Below are 16,932 nucleotides of genomic sequence, written 5' to 3' on the forward strand. Positions count from 1 at the left end.
ACGGTTCTGAATTTTGCTGTATCATTTAGTATCATACTGTCATACATACTATCATTATAGTACTTTTTTACTTTCAGAGAGACTCGTAATATCAAATCATTTAAGAGATCTTTGATGTAATCTGACACCAAGTTTAAAAAAAACAAACCTGATCAGAATTAATAATATGAATTGGAATACATGCTTAAAGTTGCTCATATGGTCAGTAGCATCCATATAGGATGGGAAAGATGCTATAAAAACAAAAATGAAAGAAAAATGTCTTTTGCTTCAGAAAGTTTTCAGTAAAAGTATCAGATCTAATTCAAAACTGAAAAATACATGTCCAGATTAAGTTGACATCAGTATTCTAAATAACAAATTCTCCTTTCACATCAAAGGCAGTTGATTCTGTGAGCTCTGGATGACTAGCACTGGGAAGGACTGCCTACTTGTAATGGGGTCTAGGTTTAAGTGGAGTTGGCAGAATAGAGGATCCTGTGAGATCCAAAAATAACTGTAAATAGATCTGGACCATTCTTGCTCTACAGGTTTTTCCACATGAGTGGATGATCGTCACTGTGGGTTCTGGAAAGGTGAACCTGCTGGGAGCATGAGCAATCTTTGGTGTTGCTATGTTTAATTTCCCCTCCTTTTCAGGCTGTCTGGTGGTGCAGAACATAAGCTCAAGTGATGGAGCTGAATGAACTTGTCCATTCAGAAAGGCGAGCTGCAAAGCTGATCAATAATTCAATGTTTGTAACAGACGGTGCACTGCGGCTGGCACTTGTAGGGTTACGGATGAAAAAACACTTTTTTGATAATGGATAGGTGGGCACTCTGCTATTTAACTTGTCCACACTTAACATCATAGAATTATTTTTGCTATACTATTACAAGAGGTGTTCTTGAATGCCTTCAAAGAAATTAATTTTAAGGCTTTCCAAAAGGGTTTTTTTTTGCTTAGGGATGACACTCATTTGTGATTTATCATAGACTAAAGGAATATCATAGACTAAGAATACATACTTGACCAAATGTGTAGTATACAATTTCTTTACTATGATTTTTTTTTCTATTTAAAAATGATTAGACTAGGATTTGATATTTTCCATCATTCATAGTCCACCCTTAAAATTGTTTACTGTTGTTTATCACTTTCAAGGTAATATAGTGCATAGAAAAATGTGATATGGCAGAGCATGAAAACTATGGATAAACACGAGACAATTGTTGGAAATTTGCCGAAGCAAAAAACATGGTATTAGGGTGGTAATAACATTGGAAACTACAAAAATACTCTGCTATCATTCTTCCACTGTGAGTACTCACACAGATGACCTCTTTTCACAGTTGAAACAAAATGGAGACACAGGGCTTCTGTGGCTCTCACTGTAGTTTGGTACTTAAATACGCAACCACTGAAGGCAAATGTGGAGAGAAATGTGTTGGAGGTCAGCCAGAGTGCACACAGGACAGTTCAGTTCTTTATTGTTTTGCCAGGAGACTTCATCCCTTTGTATAGCCCTCACTAGTACATTACAGGCACTGTTAGGTTCTGGCCTTCAGCACACAGTAGATGTGTTTAACACTTGCATTCTGCAAATGTCTAGTATTCTGTATCAGAACAGTATGCTTACACTATTGCAAAACAGCACGTGGTGTTTGTGCATGGAGCAGAACCCAAAAGCCCTTCATACTTTTCTTATTGTTTGCAGTTTTGTTAGTATTATGAGGCTTTTACCAGTGTTTCTCAGAACAGTAAATGCTGTGAGATTTATTGCTGTTCTCCTTGGCCTCTTTACTGACCTTTGTTTTGAAAGGACTTCTTCTAAAATGTTACCTACAGTAGGTTAAAATTCAACAGAGTTATTCCCAACTTTGTCCTTTAGCTTTCTACATTGTCTTGAAAGATAAGTATGTATATATAGAAAAACAATTAAACTAACTCTTTATTACATCAAATGTTTCAGATCTATAATAGAAATGAACATATATTTTATTTGGAAGTTTCTAAATTTCTCATGTGTTTTAGAAAAGAATGAGAATGTTTCCACAGTGGAAGGCCCATAAAGTGACCAATCTGTGAGCATTGGTTAATGAGTGACAGAGCTCAGTATATTGCTCAGAGATGGAAGCTTTTCATTCTCTCCTGGCATACAGAGGTCATATGTCACCCTGACTGAGTGCATTGGATCTTCCTAGTTCCATTATTTTACTTGAAGCCTCACCACATTATATTACGCCTCGATAAAATTTCCATTAAGCCCATCCGAATAAAAGAAGTAGCAATGATAATGTCACAATTCTTTTTCGGTTAATGGCATTTAGTGGTTTAGGATGAGTGCTTTAAACTGAATTACAAATGCAGACTTTTGTGATCTTTTTTTCACCTCACCAAATTGTATTATATGCCGGATGTTGTGGTTTTCTGTGAATGTATAAAGATTAATGTTATTCAAACTGGTAGTGTCTAATGAATTTTTTAACAATCTTTACATGCTTTATTTGGAACAATTCTGCCAATGTGTTGTTAGACAAATTCGGCTTCTACTCTTCCCTCCACTCTCTCAGAGAGTGATATGACACATCTTTGGTAGGTGTTACTTCTAAATTTAGAGTGAGAGATACACAGCATTATGAAAATCAGTTTCCAACATTCAAAAAAACAGATCAGATCCATTCTGCTGAGCTTAGAAAGAGAGAACAGGAAAAAGAAAGGACCAGGGAAAATTCTGGGGCACAGAGTAGGGGCTTAAAAGTAAATACAGAACTACGCCTCACTACTTTGAAAATATTGAAGTGGTCTGAGGGGATATGAACAGAATTACAAAAAGTAATTTCAAGTCATGACAAAAAATAAACATTTTGATAGCATTAGGCTATAAAAGTCACTCAACTGACTACAGAGAAAATCGTGAGTGAGCAGGTATGTACAACAAAGCTGTTGTTCAATCACAAAATGTCCTTAGTAAGAATAAAGCACAGCCAAGTCCAGATTCAGTCACAGCATTGTGTTTGCCTACTTATACTGTATATTCTTTCATAGTCAGTGGCAAGAAATTATCAGAAAAGAAGAACAGCTCAGCTACTGAGTTTTATTCAAAATTAGAAATTGAATTAATAGACTAAGAGTGCAAAATGTATCTTGAAACTATTACACTACTAAGGCTTTTGTGTTGCTTTGCTGTAGTAAGTGATTCTAGATAAGATAAGATCATTTTATTAGCCATATACAATTTCTTGCATTAGGAATTTGTCTTTTCGCAAACCCCAGCTTGCTCTCCATGAGACGCACAGCTACAAAGATGGGGAGAGAGAAGCTTGGGGTCAGAGCGCAGGGTCAGCCATATATATGGTGCCCCTGGATTCAATACAGTACAATAGTAGAATGATGTTGCAACTACAGCAAAAAAGGATCTTGTTTGATTGAACATTGTAGAAGTACATAGTACATGTAGTACATATACTATAATTTGGAAATTTGATCCTACCTAGCAATGTTTTTTCAGTGGAGTTGGATAAGAGGAGATTCTGCAGATAAGGTACAGTACAATCATGTAATCATTTAAATAACAATCTAGTCTTCATTGCCAAGAACAGCCATATTTATTATCTTGACTTTTAATGTCTGATGTTTTAATGCTGTTATTATATGTAAAAGATATTTACCTACATCTGTTTAGTTTCTCATCTGTTTTATTTTCTGTGAACTGCTTTGAGATGGTTTTTTTAAACATTTTATATAAATTCAAATAGACCAGTAGTACATAAAAAGAACATTGTACTATGTTGATTCTGATGTCAGAAATGAAAGGTTTTCTGTTGTACAATATTTTATAAAAAGGTGTTGAAAATGAAGCCGGGGACTTTTGTGTTCTAAACACTGTCTTAAGTTAGATGTCGTGGAGAAAATAGCTTAAAGCTTGTAGCCAGCAGTCAGTTTGAGACATTGAGACAATTGATCGATGTGGGTCTTCAAGCATTATAAAGTACAAAGTTCTTAGTGTAGCTACAGGCCTTGTTAGAAATTATTTTCAGAAAAAAAAGATGTTTTAGTTTTTTTATTATTATTATTTTTAATTAAGAAAACTAGAATATAGTTTTGAGTATGTTCTCTTTGAGTGAGAGGGAAAAAACTGTATGCCTGAATTTTTCTTTTAAAACACTGTACTTGAAGTATCTGTCAAGATACTTATTTGTACTTGAACAACTAAACAGATTGGTGGTAGAACTTTAATTTTCAATACTGTTTCTTTTTTCTTTGTAGTTAAACCTTGGCCCAATCAGGACAAACACATAAAAAGTCTAAGAGCTGTATGTTTTGTAGTATTTATATTGTGTTTGTTTCTGTCACATTCTCATAGTCGCTGTTGGAGTGAATGGAGTGATCCTTGTGAACTATCCACATCTCTTTTTGAGGACCCCATGTTAGGTGTAATGTCAGTCTGATTAATTCAAATATGTTTGCCTTGTCTCTTTTGCTAACAGTGGACTGGAAGGTGTCCTTCACAAACAGGGCTTTTCTAATCATGATACTTTCTTGCCTTTCCCACCTGCCCAGCTCTCCTTCTCACTCTCTCCCTCGCTCTCTTGGATTACAACTGCTTCCTGATCGCCTTCTGTTCTCGCTCTCTCCCCGGTTTCTCAAGCAGTCACACATTACACACACACACAAGGACACACAGCAGCTTTTATTACCATCCTCCGCAGAAAACAAGGAGTGAGAGCAAACCAGAGAGAGAGAGAGACAGCAAGCAGAGTTCCGTCAGCTGTTTCCCCAGGCCAAAGTGACAATGGCAGCGGATCCCAGCACGCAGCCCAGGGTGGTATTTCAAACCCCCGACAAGGAGGATGAAGAGGCCCCTCATCGTAAACTGGGGAAACTGACTGTCAAGTACAATCGCAAGGACTTGCAGAGGAGGCTAGATATCGAGGAGTGGATTGACGGGCAGTTGCACCTGCTCTATGACTGTGAGGTAAGGCCGTCCCTTTACAAGCCGAAGTTTTTTGTTTTATATTTTAGTTGAAAGAGATAAGAATGCACTTTTACCAAATCCACAAGCTTTCTAATGAGTGCCCACTCAGGATCTCAAAAAGAATCTGTTGGCAAGGGTAGAGGACATCAGTATTTGCGTATTAGTCTTTCCAAACTGTTTTGCCTGCTTGCTGAAAGGCATTTTTGTGTAACAAGCAGTCTAAGCAGGGAATCTAGTCTTTCTAACAAAAACCTGTTTATTATCACCAGCTCAGACCCAGTCTTGTTAGAGGAACATTAATTGTGTACAATGAGCAGTTACAATAGTTGCTGTAGAAAGTCTCTTTTTACTGTTATTTTTTTACACATTTTCACAATAATAATATTTTTATTTTCTGGGCTTAATAATGTGTGTTTGTACAATTACATCTAAATCTCGGATAAAACCAGAGGACATTTTTTGTCTCATGTCATCCTGTTTTTGAACAGCAAACAGAGCAAAATTCTATGTAGGCTAACAATCTAAAGAACTGTGCAGCAGCACTACCCAACTATATGATAATGAATATGACATACTGTAAACAGAGAATACTTACCATCTGCACTGTTATCGATGTTAAAGCTATGGAATCCAATTCTTTTGTGTTGGCTTGTTAATTATTGTTCAGGTCCGGTGGGAAATTAGAACACATAAACAGCTCTCTAAGCAGTATGTCCTGTGTAATCAGCATGACTTTATTCTTAAGGATAAGCAAAGTCAGAAATGACTTGTGTGCAAGTTCAGAGAAAGAGAGAAATTCAGACAGAGGCTCACTGGAGCTCTTTAAGACATGCCGATATAAAGGGGGATAATCAACAGAATATAGTATAGAATAATGTGTTATTCTGAAGATATTAAGTGTTTTAGTGTATAAAATCAACAGGCAGGATACATTAGGGGGTCCTAGACTAAGTCAGCTTTAGTGAAATATGAATTTAAAATACATACCTTGGCTAACATTATAGAACTTAAGTGTTGTGCTCATAATGATTTGTGAGGTGAATGGTCAGTAAAAATATTGCCAAAATATGAATCATAGCACTAATTTGATAAAGACCAAGTGCCGAAAAATCATTTTCTTGCTCTTTTGAATTTGAGAAGTACTTTGTGAGGCTGTGACTAGCATCACAGAACATACAAGGCGCATACAAGGCACATACAGTACCTTATGTCTCTGGTGGTACAGGTTCTGAAGAGGTGTTAACATTAAAATTAGTCTGTGTTGCTTAAAGGGGTTGTTCTGATATTTTACTTCAAGGCAGTCAACATAACTGTAGAAGTAATTTTTTCATGTTTTGCTTTACTTCACAATGCAATATATATTGAAAGCATTGACTTTATTCTCTCCTCCATCCATTCCATTTTCTAACCTCTTACGGGTCACAGGGTTCATTCACTCATGTTTTTATAAATATTTTAGTAAGCAGTATAATATAGTAGATATGGGGAACCAGCTGGAAAGAGAAAGAACAACACCACCTATTTATTTTCTAAGCATTTTGCTTATTGTTGGCATATTGTCTTGATAAGGGCATGTGGGAAGGCACAGTGGCATCACTGCCTCACAGCTCTAGGGTCCTGGAGGACCTGCATGTATTGCATTTTCACAATCTCTTTGTGTTTGTGTGGAGTGTTGTGGTTTCTTCCCAACTCCCAACAACAGGTTGCAGGTTAGGTTTGATTGATTTGATAAATTATGTCTTCCCGGGGGAAGTGGCATGAAGGGATTTCATAGTGTTGCTGGTATAATCAGTACAGGACTACAGAGAAATACAGCTAAATGAGCATGGCTCATGAAGGTCAAATGCTCTCATTTTGGCCCTTCTAAGTAATATGTTGTTTATTAGATTTGAGGACAAAAACATTAAAAAGGTCACATTTCTTTCCACTTCTCCATTTTTTCCTTCCTGTTCCGTTTTTGTGCTTTTTCCACCCTTGAGATACGATAATTATTATTTTTTATGATTGATCTGTTTATAGACCCCATTAAAGAGATCATTTTAAAAGCATTTTGGATTAACTACTGCAGCAATAATGAAAGGCAACAGGGGGTAAATTACATCTAATTTGTCCTATGTGATCTGCAGACAGGGTGGATTTAATAACTTGAAAGGTTTACAATATTGAACTCCATGGGGGGTTATCAAGATGAGCTGCTTGCAAAAAGGTTGCAGCTAATGATGCAAAGATTTAGAAAATGTTTGCATAATGTACTTTAAAGAGGGATAACAAGCTACAGGAGAGAAATACAGGAATCATTGATTTTGCTGTGTATATGCTGTATGAAAAGTTCAAACCTAATTTAAATAGCTAACAGTGAAATTTCAACAGTTTAAATTTTCTGCTGAGTCTCTGGGTAAGCCACAATAATACAACAATGTAAATATCACTCGCTTCTTGCCATTACTGTTACAAATAGAAGGGTTACAGAAGAGAGGCGGCTGTCAGGTTAACCTTGCTGGGAAATTATTTATATTAAAATGTGCAATTGAAAAAAAATTTTTGTGTTCACAACACAACAACAACTTGACCATCAACAATGAAAAATTCAGTGTTTTGCTCATGGTCACAGCCTTGAAGATAGTAACTGACAACATACCATATCATATAATTAATTTGAGTTTTATTAGCTTCTAAAAAGGCTCCGAAATAGAATACAGAAGACCCTGTTTTAAGTCTTTCTTTGCCTGTAGCATGTCTGAAAAGTTACTCTGACTGTAATCAGAGCAGTTTTTTAAGGACTTTGCTCAGTTACTTGAATATTTGATACCTAGTCATGACTCATGCCCCACACACATACATTTGTAACATAGAAATATATCACGTGCCTTCTATACAGCATTGTTTCATTTTGTATCCAACAACCAGTCAGGAAAAGATAAAGAATTTATTGTTGAAGTTAACTACTTTCTGTAGAAGGCACTAGGCAATCCTGGCCTTAGTCATTTGGTCAACAAGGAAATGCACATTCAGGCCTGAGCAACAACAGGAGCCAGTCTTATGAAAGAAAAGGCACAGTCAGGGCTTCACAAAGGCTGCACATCCAATAGTTCAAGTGTACAGCCAAAGGACAGCAAACAATGTAAGGAAAAAGGCTGGGATCAACTTGACCTCATTCCACTGGCTGGAATGACAGTGTGGGTAGCAGTATGGTAGGTATGCAGCTTGCATTCGTGGGTTCATTTTAACAAAGGCTATTGTCTGAAATTGAGGTGGCTTATACAAATACCGTAATTAATCAGGGCTAATCAAAAGTGTAATATATACAGTATATGCGCAAAAAATATGTCAGTGGATATGTGACAATCAAAAAGGAAGTTGCAACAATTGTCAGAAATGGTATGCTAGGACATACCATTACCCAAATGTATGCAAAATGCTAATTTATTTATTACGAGCAAGCATTTAACTCTGTATACACAACATTAGTTTTGGATGCTTAAAAAACCAAGGCAATGAGGAAGCTTCTGGACCTACTGTGATCACACATCCATCCATCGAAATTCAAATATAATCTGCAGAAAGGTAACCACTAAAATAATCCTCAATATCCTCAGTGTTTTTGTAAATGCATTATTATGCACCTTAGTACTGCACATAGCTACATGAAGCTAGCAGCATAGTATATATCAAAAGGAATATAAAGGAAATCAAAATGTTGTTTAGTAAACATGTTTCTCCCAGATTTAAATAAAACAGTGATCTGGAAGAAGCAAACCAATATGTACATCCCAATAAATTAATATAATCAAAATGAAGTGAAGATGACACTAATCTAAATGGCCTTAAATGCTTCAAAGAAATTTAGACATGGAAAAGAAAATTCTTCTTCCATGTGTGCACTAACATTTGGATATGAAACAAGGATCTTGGATCCAGAGAAAATACAAAAAAACATTTAATTCAAAGTAGCATGGATCCGTATATGAAGAAGAGTCTGTGACATTAGGAGACTGAAGAGATTGAAGTGGCACAGGACAGGTGGAACTACAATACGAAACTATCTTTTTGAACTGAGGTAAAGTGGAACTTTTCCCTCAGGAGACAAAACTAATGTTTTGACAGTTCAATTTAACTTCATATTAATCTTTGAAAGACCGATTTCTAAAATTGAAAGAAACTGCATTTTAGAAAAAAAAATCCCTTTGTAAATTACATGGATCTTTTCTTCCCTTCTTTATCCAGCAATGCATGCAAAGCATAGACTAACTGGTGATATAAATTTGCTTTTGAAAATATATTTTTTCAGCAGATTCTTTCACACTTCATTTACTACAAAATGGAAATTTGGAGATGAGCAGCACAATATTGTTGGTCCAACTTCTTCAAGCAGTACCAGTGTTGAAGACTAGACACATTTAATGGCATAAGATGGCAACCAAGTCAAAGTTACTGTTAACAGTAAAAACAAATTGGGTAACTTCTAAAAAAGCTCCTATATCACTGACAGAATACTTGAAGTGTCTATGTTAACAAATAATGTTCTGGGAAATTAGATAATTTCAGTTTAAATAAACTTGCTTTAGCATTTCTTTTTTACTTGCTTAGTCATATAAAAACATATAGAGACATTTTTATATTGAATTTTATGTTTTGAAAAAGCTCACGTGTTTTAAAACGTGACAAATGTATGGTGTCTCCCTTTCCCTCCCATTCACTCATTTTAACACTCTTAATTAACCCTTATGACTGACAACTGTAGTTTAATTACATATCCAATTCCATGACATATGTCAGGTTATTTCTTGAACACAATATTTCTCTACCAGCAGAAAGATAATGAATTTCAGCATTAAATAGGGTATATCCTCCTTCTCAGGCCTTCAAACAGTAATGTTTCCCACAATCTAAACTCTGTAAAACTGACCTTCATAGAATAGAACGACAAAAAGATGTAACCAGACTTCCTCTGCAACCATGGTAATTGAGGGCCACAGTTCATTCAGGTTTTCATTCCAGCCCAGCTCTCAGTTCCTTTACTGAATCATTTATGCTCTTAATGAAACTGATCAAGCATTGTTTTCAGATTTTATGGTGGCAGTGATTTTCTATTGCAAACAACACCTGTCAAACTGCACAAATGTCCATTTTCTGTTTACGAAAATGCAGAAGAGCAAATTTCAGAAGTCAGTCTGAAATTTGCATTACACTAGGACGTTTTGTAATCCACAAACAGAAACTGTTTTAATATGTTTTAAAGTGATAAGAAAATCGAAGCAAAGGCCTGAAACACAAAATGATTTCCCAATCCTTTCCTATGTCCTTTTCCAGCAATGAAAGTTCCACTTTGTGACGTTTCTGTAAAAGAGTAGCAGCGGCACATTTATCCATCAGGAGCAAGCTGAGAACTAGCTTTTCAAGGTATACCTGAAACGTTTTCTATATCAACGTAAAACAGAATATGCCCTGCATATTTTGTTGAGACAACAATTAAAAGAATAATCACATTTTCTTTTCAGTTTTCCAAAGGAATTCACTGGTTGACACCACCTAATGCCATACTGGGGTCATCACATGTCCTAGCAGTACAATGTATAAATAAGAAATGCCCTTAAATAATTCAGCAATTCTTCCACCACTGAGTGTATGTAAGAGTAATCTTGTTCTTTGTCACAACAAAATAAATATTTGCCTGCTGAATGATAAAAAAAAACAGAGGTGTTAAATGTAGTAGGCTTCAAAACTGCTATTTATCATGCTTTTTCTAAAATCTACCATTTATTAAATGTTGTATTTATATTTTTTCAGTTTTTTTGAAAGATACAAGAAAATAACCCAGGCATGGAGCAGTAAGCAAAAACATCCAATTTTTAACTATTTATTTTAGAAAAAACAGTATTACAAAAAAGGTCCAGTAGCCCATATATACTCAGTATGAAACAAGGACACAGGGCTATAATGGGAGACTGAAAAGACTCAATATCGAACAAAGAAGAGGAAATACCACTTTATACAAAGAGTTGTAGGTATCTGGAACAACGTGGTTGAGGCTCAAACTCTGGGCTCAATTAAGAAAAGACAGAACATAATTCAGATTCACTTACAGTAGCTACTAAACCACCCAATAAGCAAGACAGACTCATGTATTATTTGTTGAAAGTCCTTTCAAGTACAAATAATCAGCAGATTCAAAACTTTTGGAGAAATTAACCTCTCATGCACATACATTTTGTCATTAAATGTAGTGAAAAAAAATCAAATGCTTTTGCTAGATGTTATCCCATGAAGATCGAAGCTGTCCAGAAGCAGAAGGTAACTGGAAAGACACAGGCTCACTGGTGTGTTGTATTTTTCAGTGATCCTTAAGTTTTAATTAATTAAACTGAAACTGGGTTTAAATAATCCCTCAGGCTTAAAAAATGAAATGTCGCTTTAACCCCCAATTCATAATCTATGTGCATGTAGGAAATGCATATTTTCTTAGAATAAAATTTATATTAAAACCTTTATTTATTCTGAATGTATAAACTATCATCCATGAAATAAAGAACCAGGTACATTTATAAAAGAATGGGAAACAATGCAGAATGATAGGTTGGATGCAATTGGGTTAATTTTAATTTGGGCAGCATTAAATTTGAAGGAATAAGGTTAAAATTTTAAAATTCCTCTTTATATTGCTTATAACTGACAAACAAACATCAATCTTCCTTTTGTTGTATATAGAAATTTAATTTAATCTTTTATCACAAGTGTTAATAATCAATGTTACGGCTATACAAACAGATTGGGGACACCATAAGGACTAGACGTTGACTAATACATGATGCAAGAGCACCACATCCAAGAAACATTATTTATTTCCAAAGGAAAAGCAGGATGTAACTGCTGTACTGTGGTGTTGGTAGACATGTAGGTGGCATTCTGCAACCTGGACAAATTTTTATTTATTTTTTAATTTGTATTCATTATTTTAATTTCACATATCAATCCTTCTGGATTAAAAAGAAATAACTATTTACAGTCATCTGTCAGTCTTGACGTTTCATTTCATTTCACTTAGCATTGAACCATCTTGTTTAATGTACAGTAGGTACTGGTGGTTCTTCAGGGTCATAGACTTCACAATAGGCAATGCCCTGTTTTTTAGGTTTTTTCTCTTCTTCAAACATGGTGTAAAGGAAATAGGCTCCTTAAAATGTGAGTACTCTCTAAACAGACTCAATATATCAGTGACTGGATTAATGGTGGCCCAAAGCTATGTTTCTTAAACAGCAATTGCACAGTAACTGATTGCCATTCCATCCATCCATCTCACATTTTTATATTTACAAAAAAGGCTACAGGCAAACAAAAAGTTATATAAAGGATTTAATTTGTTAATTTAACCCTCTGTGTACTTCCTGCACTTTAAACTTAGAATTTAAACTAGGTTCATCTGCCAAGTCAGAGCATATTAACCACAAGTCTAAATTCTAAAAACTTGCAACTGCACAGTAGCAAAATGACACAAAAATATCCATGAAGAAAAATAGAAAATGTCAACCTGTCCACCTATTTTCAACTACTGCAATGTCCAGTACAGGCTTGTGGTAAACTGAAGCTTACCACATTTGGAGCTGGAACTCAACACAGGAGGCACCTCGCTTTGGAATTTAATCCAAGATCCAAGAGCTGTGAGGCAGCATTGCTAACCACAATGCCACCGTGCCTCCCACATAAACCCCTATTAAAAGCAAATCGAAATGCATAAAAAGCTTTAATGACTAAGACACAGCTGATAAGATTTAAATAGCTTTAATTACCCAAGGAAATTATGCTCCATTGAATCAGTTTAGACATTACTCAAACTCTAGGCTAAATTTACAGATAGGAGGAAAATTAACTGCACCTGTTTTTTCTCTGGGTGGCATAACGGCAGTGAGCTACTGCTGCCTCACAGCTTTTGTCCTGGATTTGATGCTAGACTAGCTTTCTATGTAAAGTTTTTTCTAGTGCATGTAGGATTTCTCTTGGTGTTTTGCTTTCCTTCCAGAGATGTATAAATTAGGTTAATCAGTGACTCTTAATAGTCTAATTGTCCCTGTGTGTGTATGTCATACAATGGATTAACCTCTTGTCCTTGGTGTAGTCTTGCCTTGTTGTTATCTTCTTGGATGAGCTCCAGGATGCAGTGACCCTGACAGATATTCCTCCATCATTCCTCCCATTGGTGTACAACATATATTATGGTATAGCTTTTTCAATGAAAGCCTGAAAATTGTAAAATGCTATTGACAGGAGGAAAAAGATGAGAGAAACCAACGGTTTAATATGTCATATTGTAAATGTACTGTAGGTATAATGTATGTACAAGTGCACTTAGTTCTTTTTTATTTCTTAGCTGTGAAATTCTGCAGTGTACATAACGCTTCAGTGGGAATATTGTTATTTTCTGACCTCTGTAAGGTCTTTACACATTTATCATGAAACGAATATTATAGATACCAGTGTTACATGATAAAAAATGATCTAACCTCCTTAAGCACAGTTTGTATCTCCTGCTTTGTGACCTCAGTTATTGTGAAGGTACAGAAGAAGACAATTTATGTAGGTGTGCAATAGGAGGCTGTCAACAACCAAACTGTAAGTCTGTGTATATATGTGTAGGTCAAGGAATATAGTTATCACAAATATTTATTTTTCTTCCATGTGCAGGAGGAGGAGATTCCAGAATTAGAAATTGACATCGATGAACTGCTGGAACTTACAGATGCAGAGCAGCGATCAAAACTACAGGTGACCCTTGACAGGTCGAGAAAGGAAAATGTTGGAAGTTATCATGAAATTAAAATCTTTGATGCTAACTTTTTACACAAATCTTTACACATAAAACGGCAATAGACCCACCTGCCAAAATATATCTGAATTCTTTTTAAAACAGTTAACCTTACCATCCGCCTTAATCTTAAAGCTGTTTTAAGTTTTCCCATGATATTGAAACCTTGAAAGTTATCACAAGCTTTATATTTTTCATAATGCTAAACTCCATAAATCACAGTTTTTTTCAAAGTTAAGTTTCTAGACTTAACAACAAAGAATGCAATTTGTAAACTATTCAAATTGTCATCAGTGTTATGATGAAAAAAATGCCTCATGCATTGCAACACTGAGGAAACCTCTCATAATATAACAGGTTTTCAGCCTGAGGAAGAAGTATAGCCATAGTATTGAAAATACATTATTTAGAAATTGCTCTAAGGTAAAAATTAGGTCATAAAGCATATTATTTCCTAAAGTAAAAGCATTTAACTTTATATTGTATGGGATTTTACTTTGATCAGGACAATATTTTCCTTTTAACTAGTTCTTGCAAATACCCTTATTATTCTTATGTTAAATGTTTTTAGAACATTTTCTTTGTTTCCACAGGAACTTTTACAGGAATGTGGCAAGCCCAAAGAGGTAAAACATTGTAAAATATAGCCCTCACTTTGAGAATTTAATCATTTGAACTTTATGTTTACAGTGCCTAGCATCAATTCAGTGTCCATTTTCATTTTGTATAGCAAGAATTATTATAGCCGTTATGTAAGATTGTCTTATGTTATCCTATCTGTACAGTGTTGCTATTTATTTATTATATAAAAGTTATTTTGTTTTGTTAATAAATTCCTTTATTTCTCCAGAAATTCCTGAATGCTGATTCAGGAATGCTAACAGCCAATCCAAGGAGTATAATTATCAGGTCATTTGTTAGTGACATAAAATTGTACATAGTTTAACCAAAATCCTATTACAACAGTGACTTTAAAGGCACTATCAGTGTCTTTTAAATGAACTGCAGACTATTTAATTACAATGATTTTTAAACCAGGGAAGCAGCCAAAATTGCTGTCTTATAATCAGCAGTATATTATATAAATTGCTAGATTTTTTCTTTTTTTCACTTAACCAAAAATCAGTGTTAAGGACAGGCTCTACTTTTGGTCTTAGTCCTTTGGTAGATTCAGAATAGTACAACAGTAACCTATTATAAAGACACTTGAAACCAAGGAATGTTGATAGTTACACATAACATTAAGTTATTGATTAGTAAAAATCAGGCTGCCTTGCACCACACATTAAAGGTTGTCTTTTTTTCCTTACCAGGATTTTATCAATGGACTATTATATCGCATGAAGGGTCTGCGAAAAATGTCTGTACCCCAGAAGAAATGAGGCTAATGAAATCTGTGGATAACAGTAATGTGAAGTCATCTTTATTTGGCAGTCTGGATGTTTGTATGTAGAGTTTACAGTGTTCTTAACAGAACTAATGTCTTGATGGAGGATGCCTTCTCTACGCACACATGGGTCAATGTCGGTCTTGATGTTGAAGGCCTATGGACTGTTTTTGAACATTATTTATGAATATTTTGACTTTTTGAGTCTGATGTACAAATGCAATACTTGTATTTTTGTCTTTTTTGGGCGGGAGGGGGGGATAAAAGCAAATAAACACAATTGTTGACAGTTTTGTCTATCAAAATACCCACACAAAATGACTTTTGTGACTAGTGTAAGGATGTGTAAAGTTTCCCATTTATATTTTCTGGTTACAGTGTCAGGTAACATGGGAATAAAAAAGGATTTCCAGTGTGTGAATATTTTAGTTATGTACCCTCAAGCTTCCCTGTGTATTTAAACACATCCAATTAATATGCTTCAAGAAGAAAAGTTCATATTACAAGCCTTTGATGCCTTGTTCATTACTTGCTTTGAAGATTATTTAGGTGAAATATCACTAAATACAAGCATATAATAGCAAATAACTGCAGGCCGGAGGATATCCTAGGAAAGAGAGTGATGCAAATGCTTTTGGAGTCTGTTTCAGAGACCAGCCACGTGGATCTTACTTGAGCGAAGCCAGGGGATTTAGATTAGAGCCGAATTGCAAGACTGTGCTTGAGTGTTAGGGTCTACACAAGAGGTTGAATGTAAGTATCTAAACAAGATGTTGAATGTTACAGTCTACACAAGAGGTTAAATGTTGCATTCTAATAAAAGTCTACACAAACTGTTGAATGTTAGGGGCTAAAGACGATGTTAAATGTAGGGGTATACACAAGTTGTTGAATATTACAGTCTACACAAAATGTTGAATGTTAGGGCCTGCACAAGATGCTGGGTTTGGGAACAGTGTTTGGGAAAGCACCAGTTACACTATGAACTACCCTTGATGAATCTGGCTTCATCTCCTCCCTGCTATCTCAGTGCTTTATGCAAGCTGGGCAAGTATCCAATTATGTATTTGTCTTTTTAATAGTTCTCTCACATTCATCCTTTTGGCCCCCACACAAAGATTGAAAGCAGTAAAATGTACTCATCACTTTAGAAAAATGTGCTCTCTCTTGAAATTCCAATCATGAAACCATATTATGCGTTGTGAAATTAAGTTTAAATTATGATCGTATTTTCAGGTTAATGTACTTGTGGTGGATCATAAAACCTTAATGTACTAAAGATAGCAGATGCATGAAATACCTGAGATAACATTTACAGAATATAGTAATATAGTAATCACCAGCGCAGGAATTGTACAGTAGAGAGTAGAGTAGAGGAGTTTATTGCCATACGTGCATATACTTTGGAATTCTTATTCACTCTGATCTCTTGGGACATACAGTACACAATACAACAGACAACTCCACACAATTTAGACAGTACATTACAAAAATAATAGATAATAACAACATATATAATAATAACAATTAATACAGGGCAACAAAATGCTTTGGCGATCCATGGCTGTACATATGACTGTTTTGGAAACCAATTTTAATTAAGTTTTATGTTTTTACTATGATTTAACCGTGATTTATGCACTGTCTGGGCCAGTTACCAAGTTATTGTCTGCTTGTTTTGTTTTACTGCTATCATAAAAATAGATCCCAATTGCAAATCTAATCATTAAGCTAAAGAACATTAACTAACACAATATATTATAATTTCCTTTTATAAATTAACATTTTAG

General features: G+C 35.1%; 1 protein-coding gene across 1 annotated transcript; it reads left to right on the plus strand.

The window, feature by feature from the left end:
* The first annotated feature begins 4,600 nt into the window (after window positions 1–4,600).
* Window positions 4,601–15,389, plus strand: ppp1r14d (protein phosphatase 1 regulatory inhibitor subunit 14D). The gene is made up of 4 exons (XM_088925692.1): window positions 4,601–4,958; window positions 13,635–13,715; window positions 14,349–14,381; window positions 15,069–15,389. The coding sequence occupies exons 1-4, from the start codon at window positions 4,776–4,778 to the stop codon at window positions 15,135–15,137; spliced, it is 366 nt and encodes a 121-aa protein (XP_088781818.1). The 5' UTR covers window positions 4,601–4,775; the 3' UTR covers window positions 15,138–15,389.
* The last annotated feature ends 1,543 nt before the right edge of the window (window positions 15,390–16,932 follow it).

Source organism: Atractosteus spatula, chromosome 9, assembly GCF_055471065.1.
Source record: "Atractosteus spatula isolate fAtrSpa1 chromosome 9, fAtrSpa1.hap1, whole genome shotgun sequence".
NCBI classification, from domain to species: domain Eukaryota; kingdom Metazoa; phylum Chordata; class Actinopteri; order Semionotiformes; family Lepisosteidae; genus Atractosteus; species Atractosteus spatula.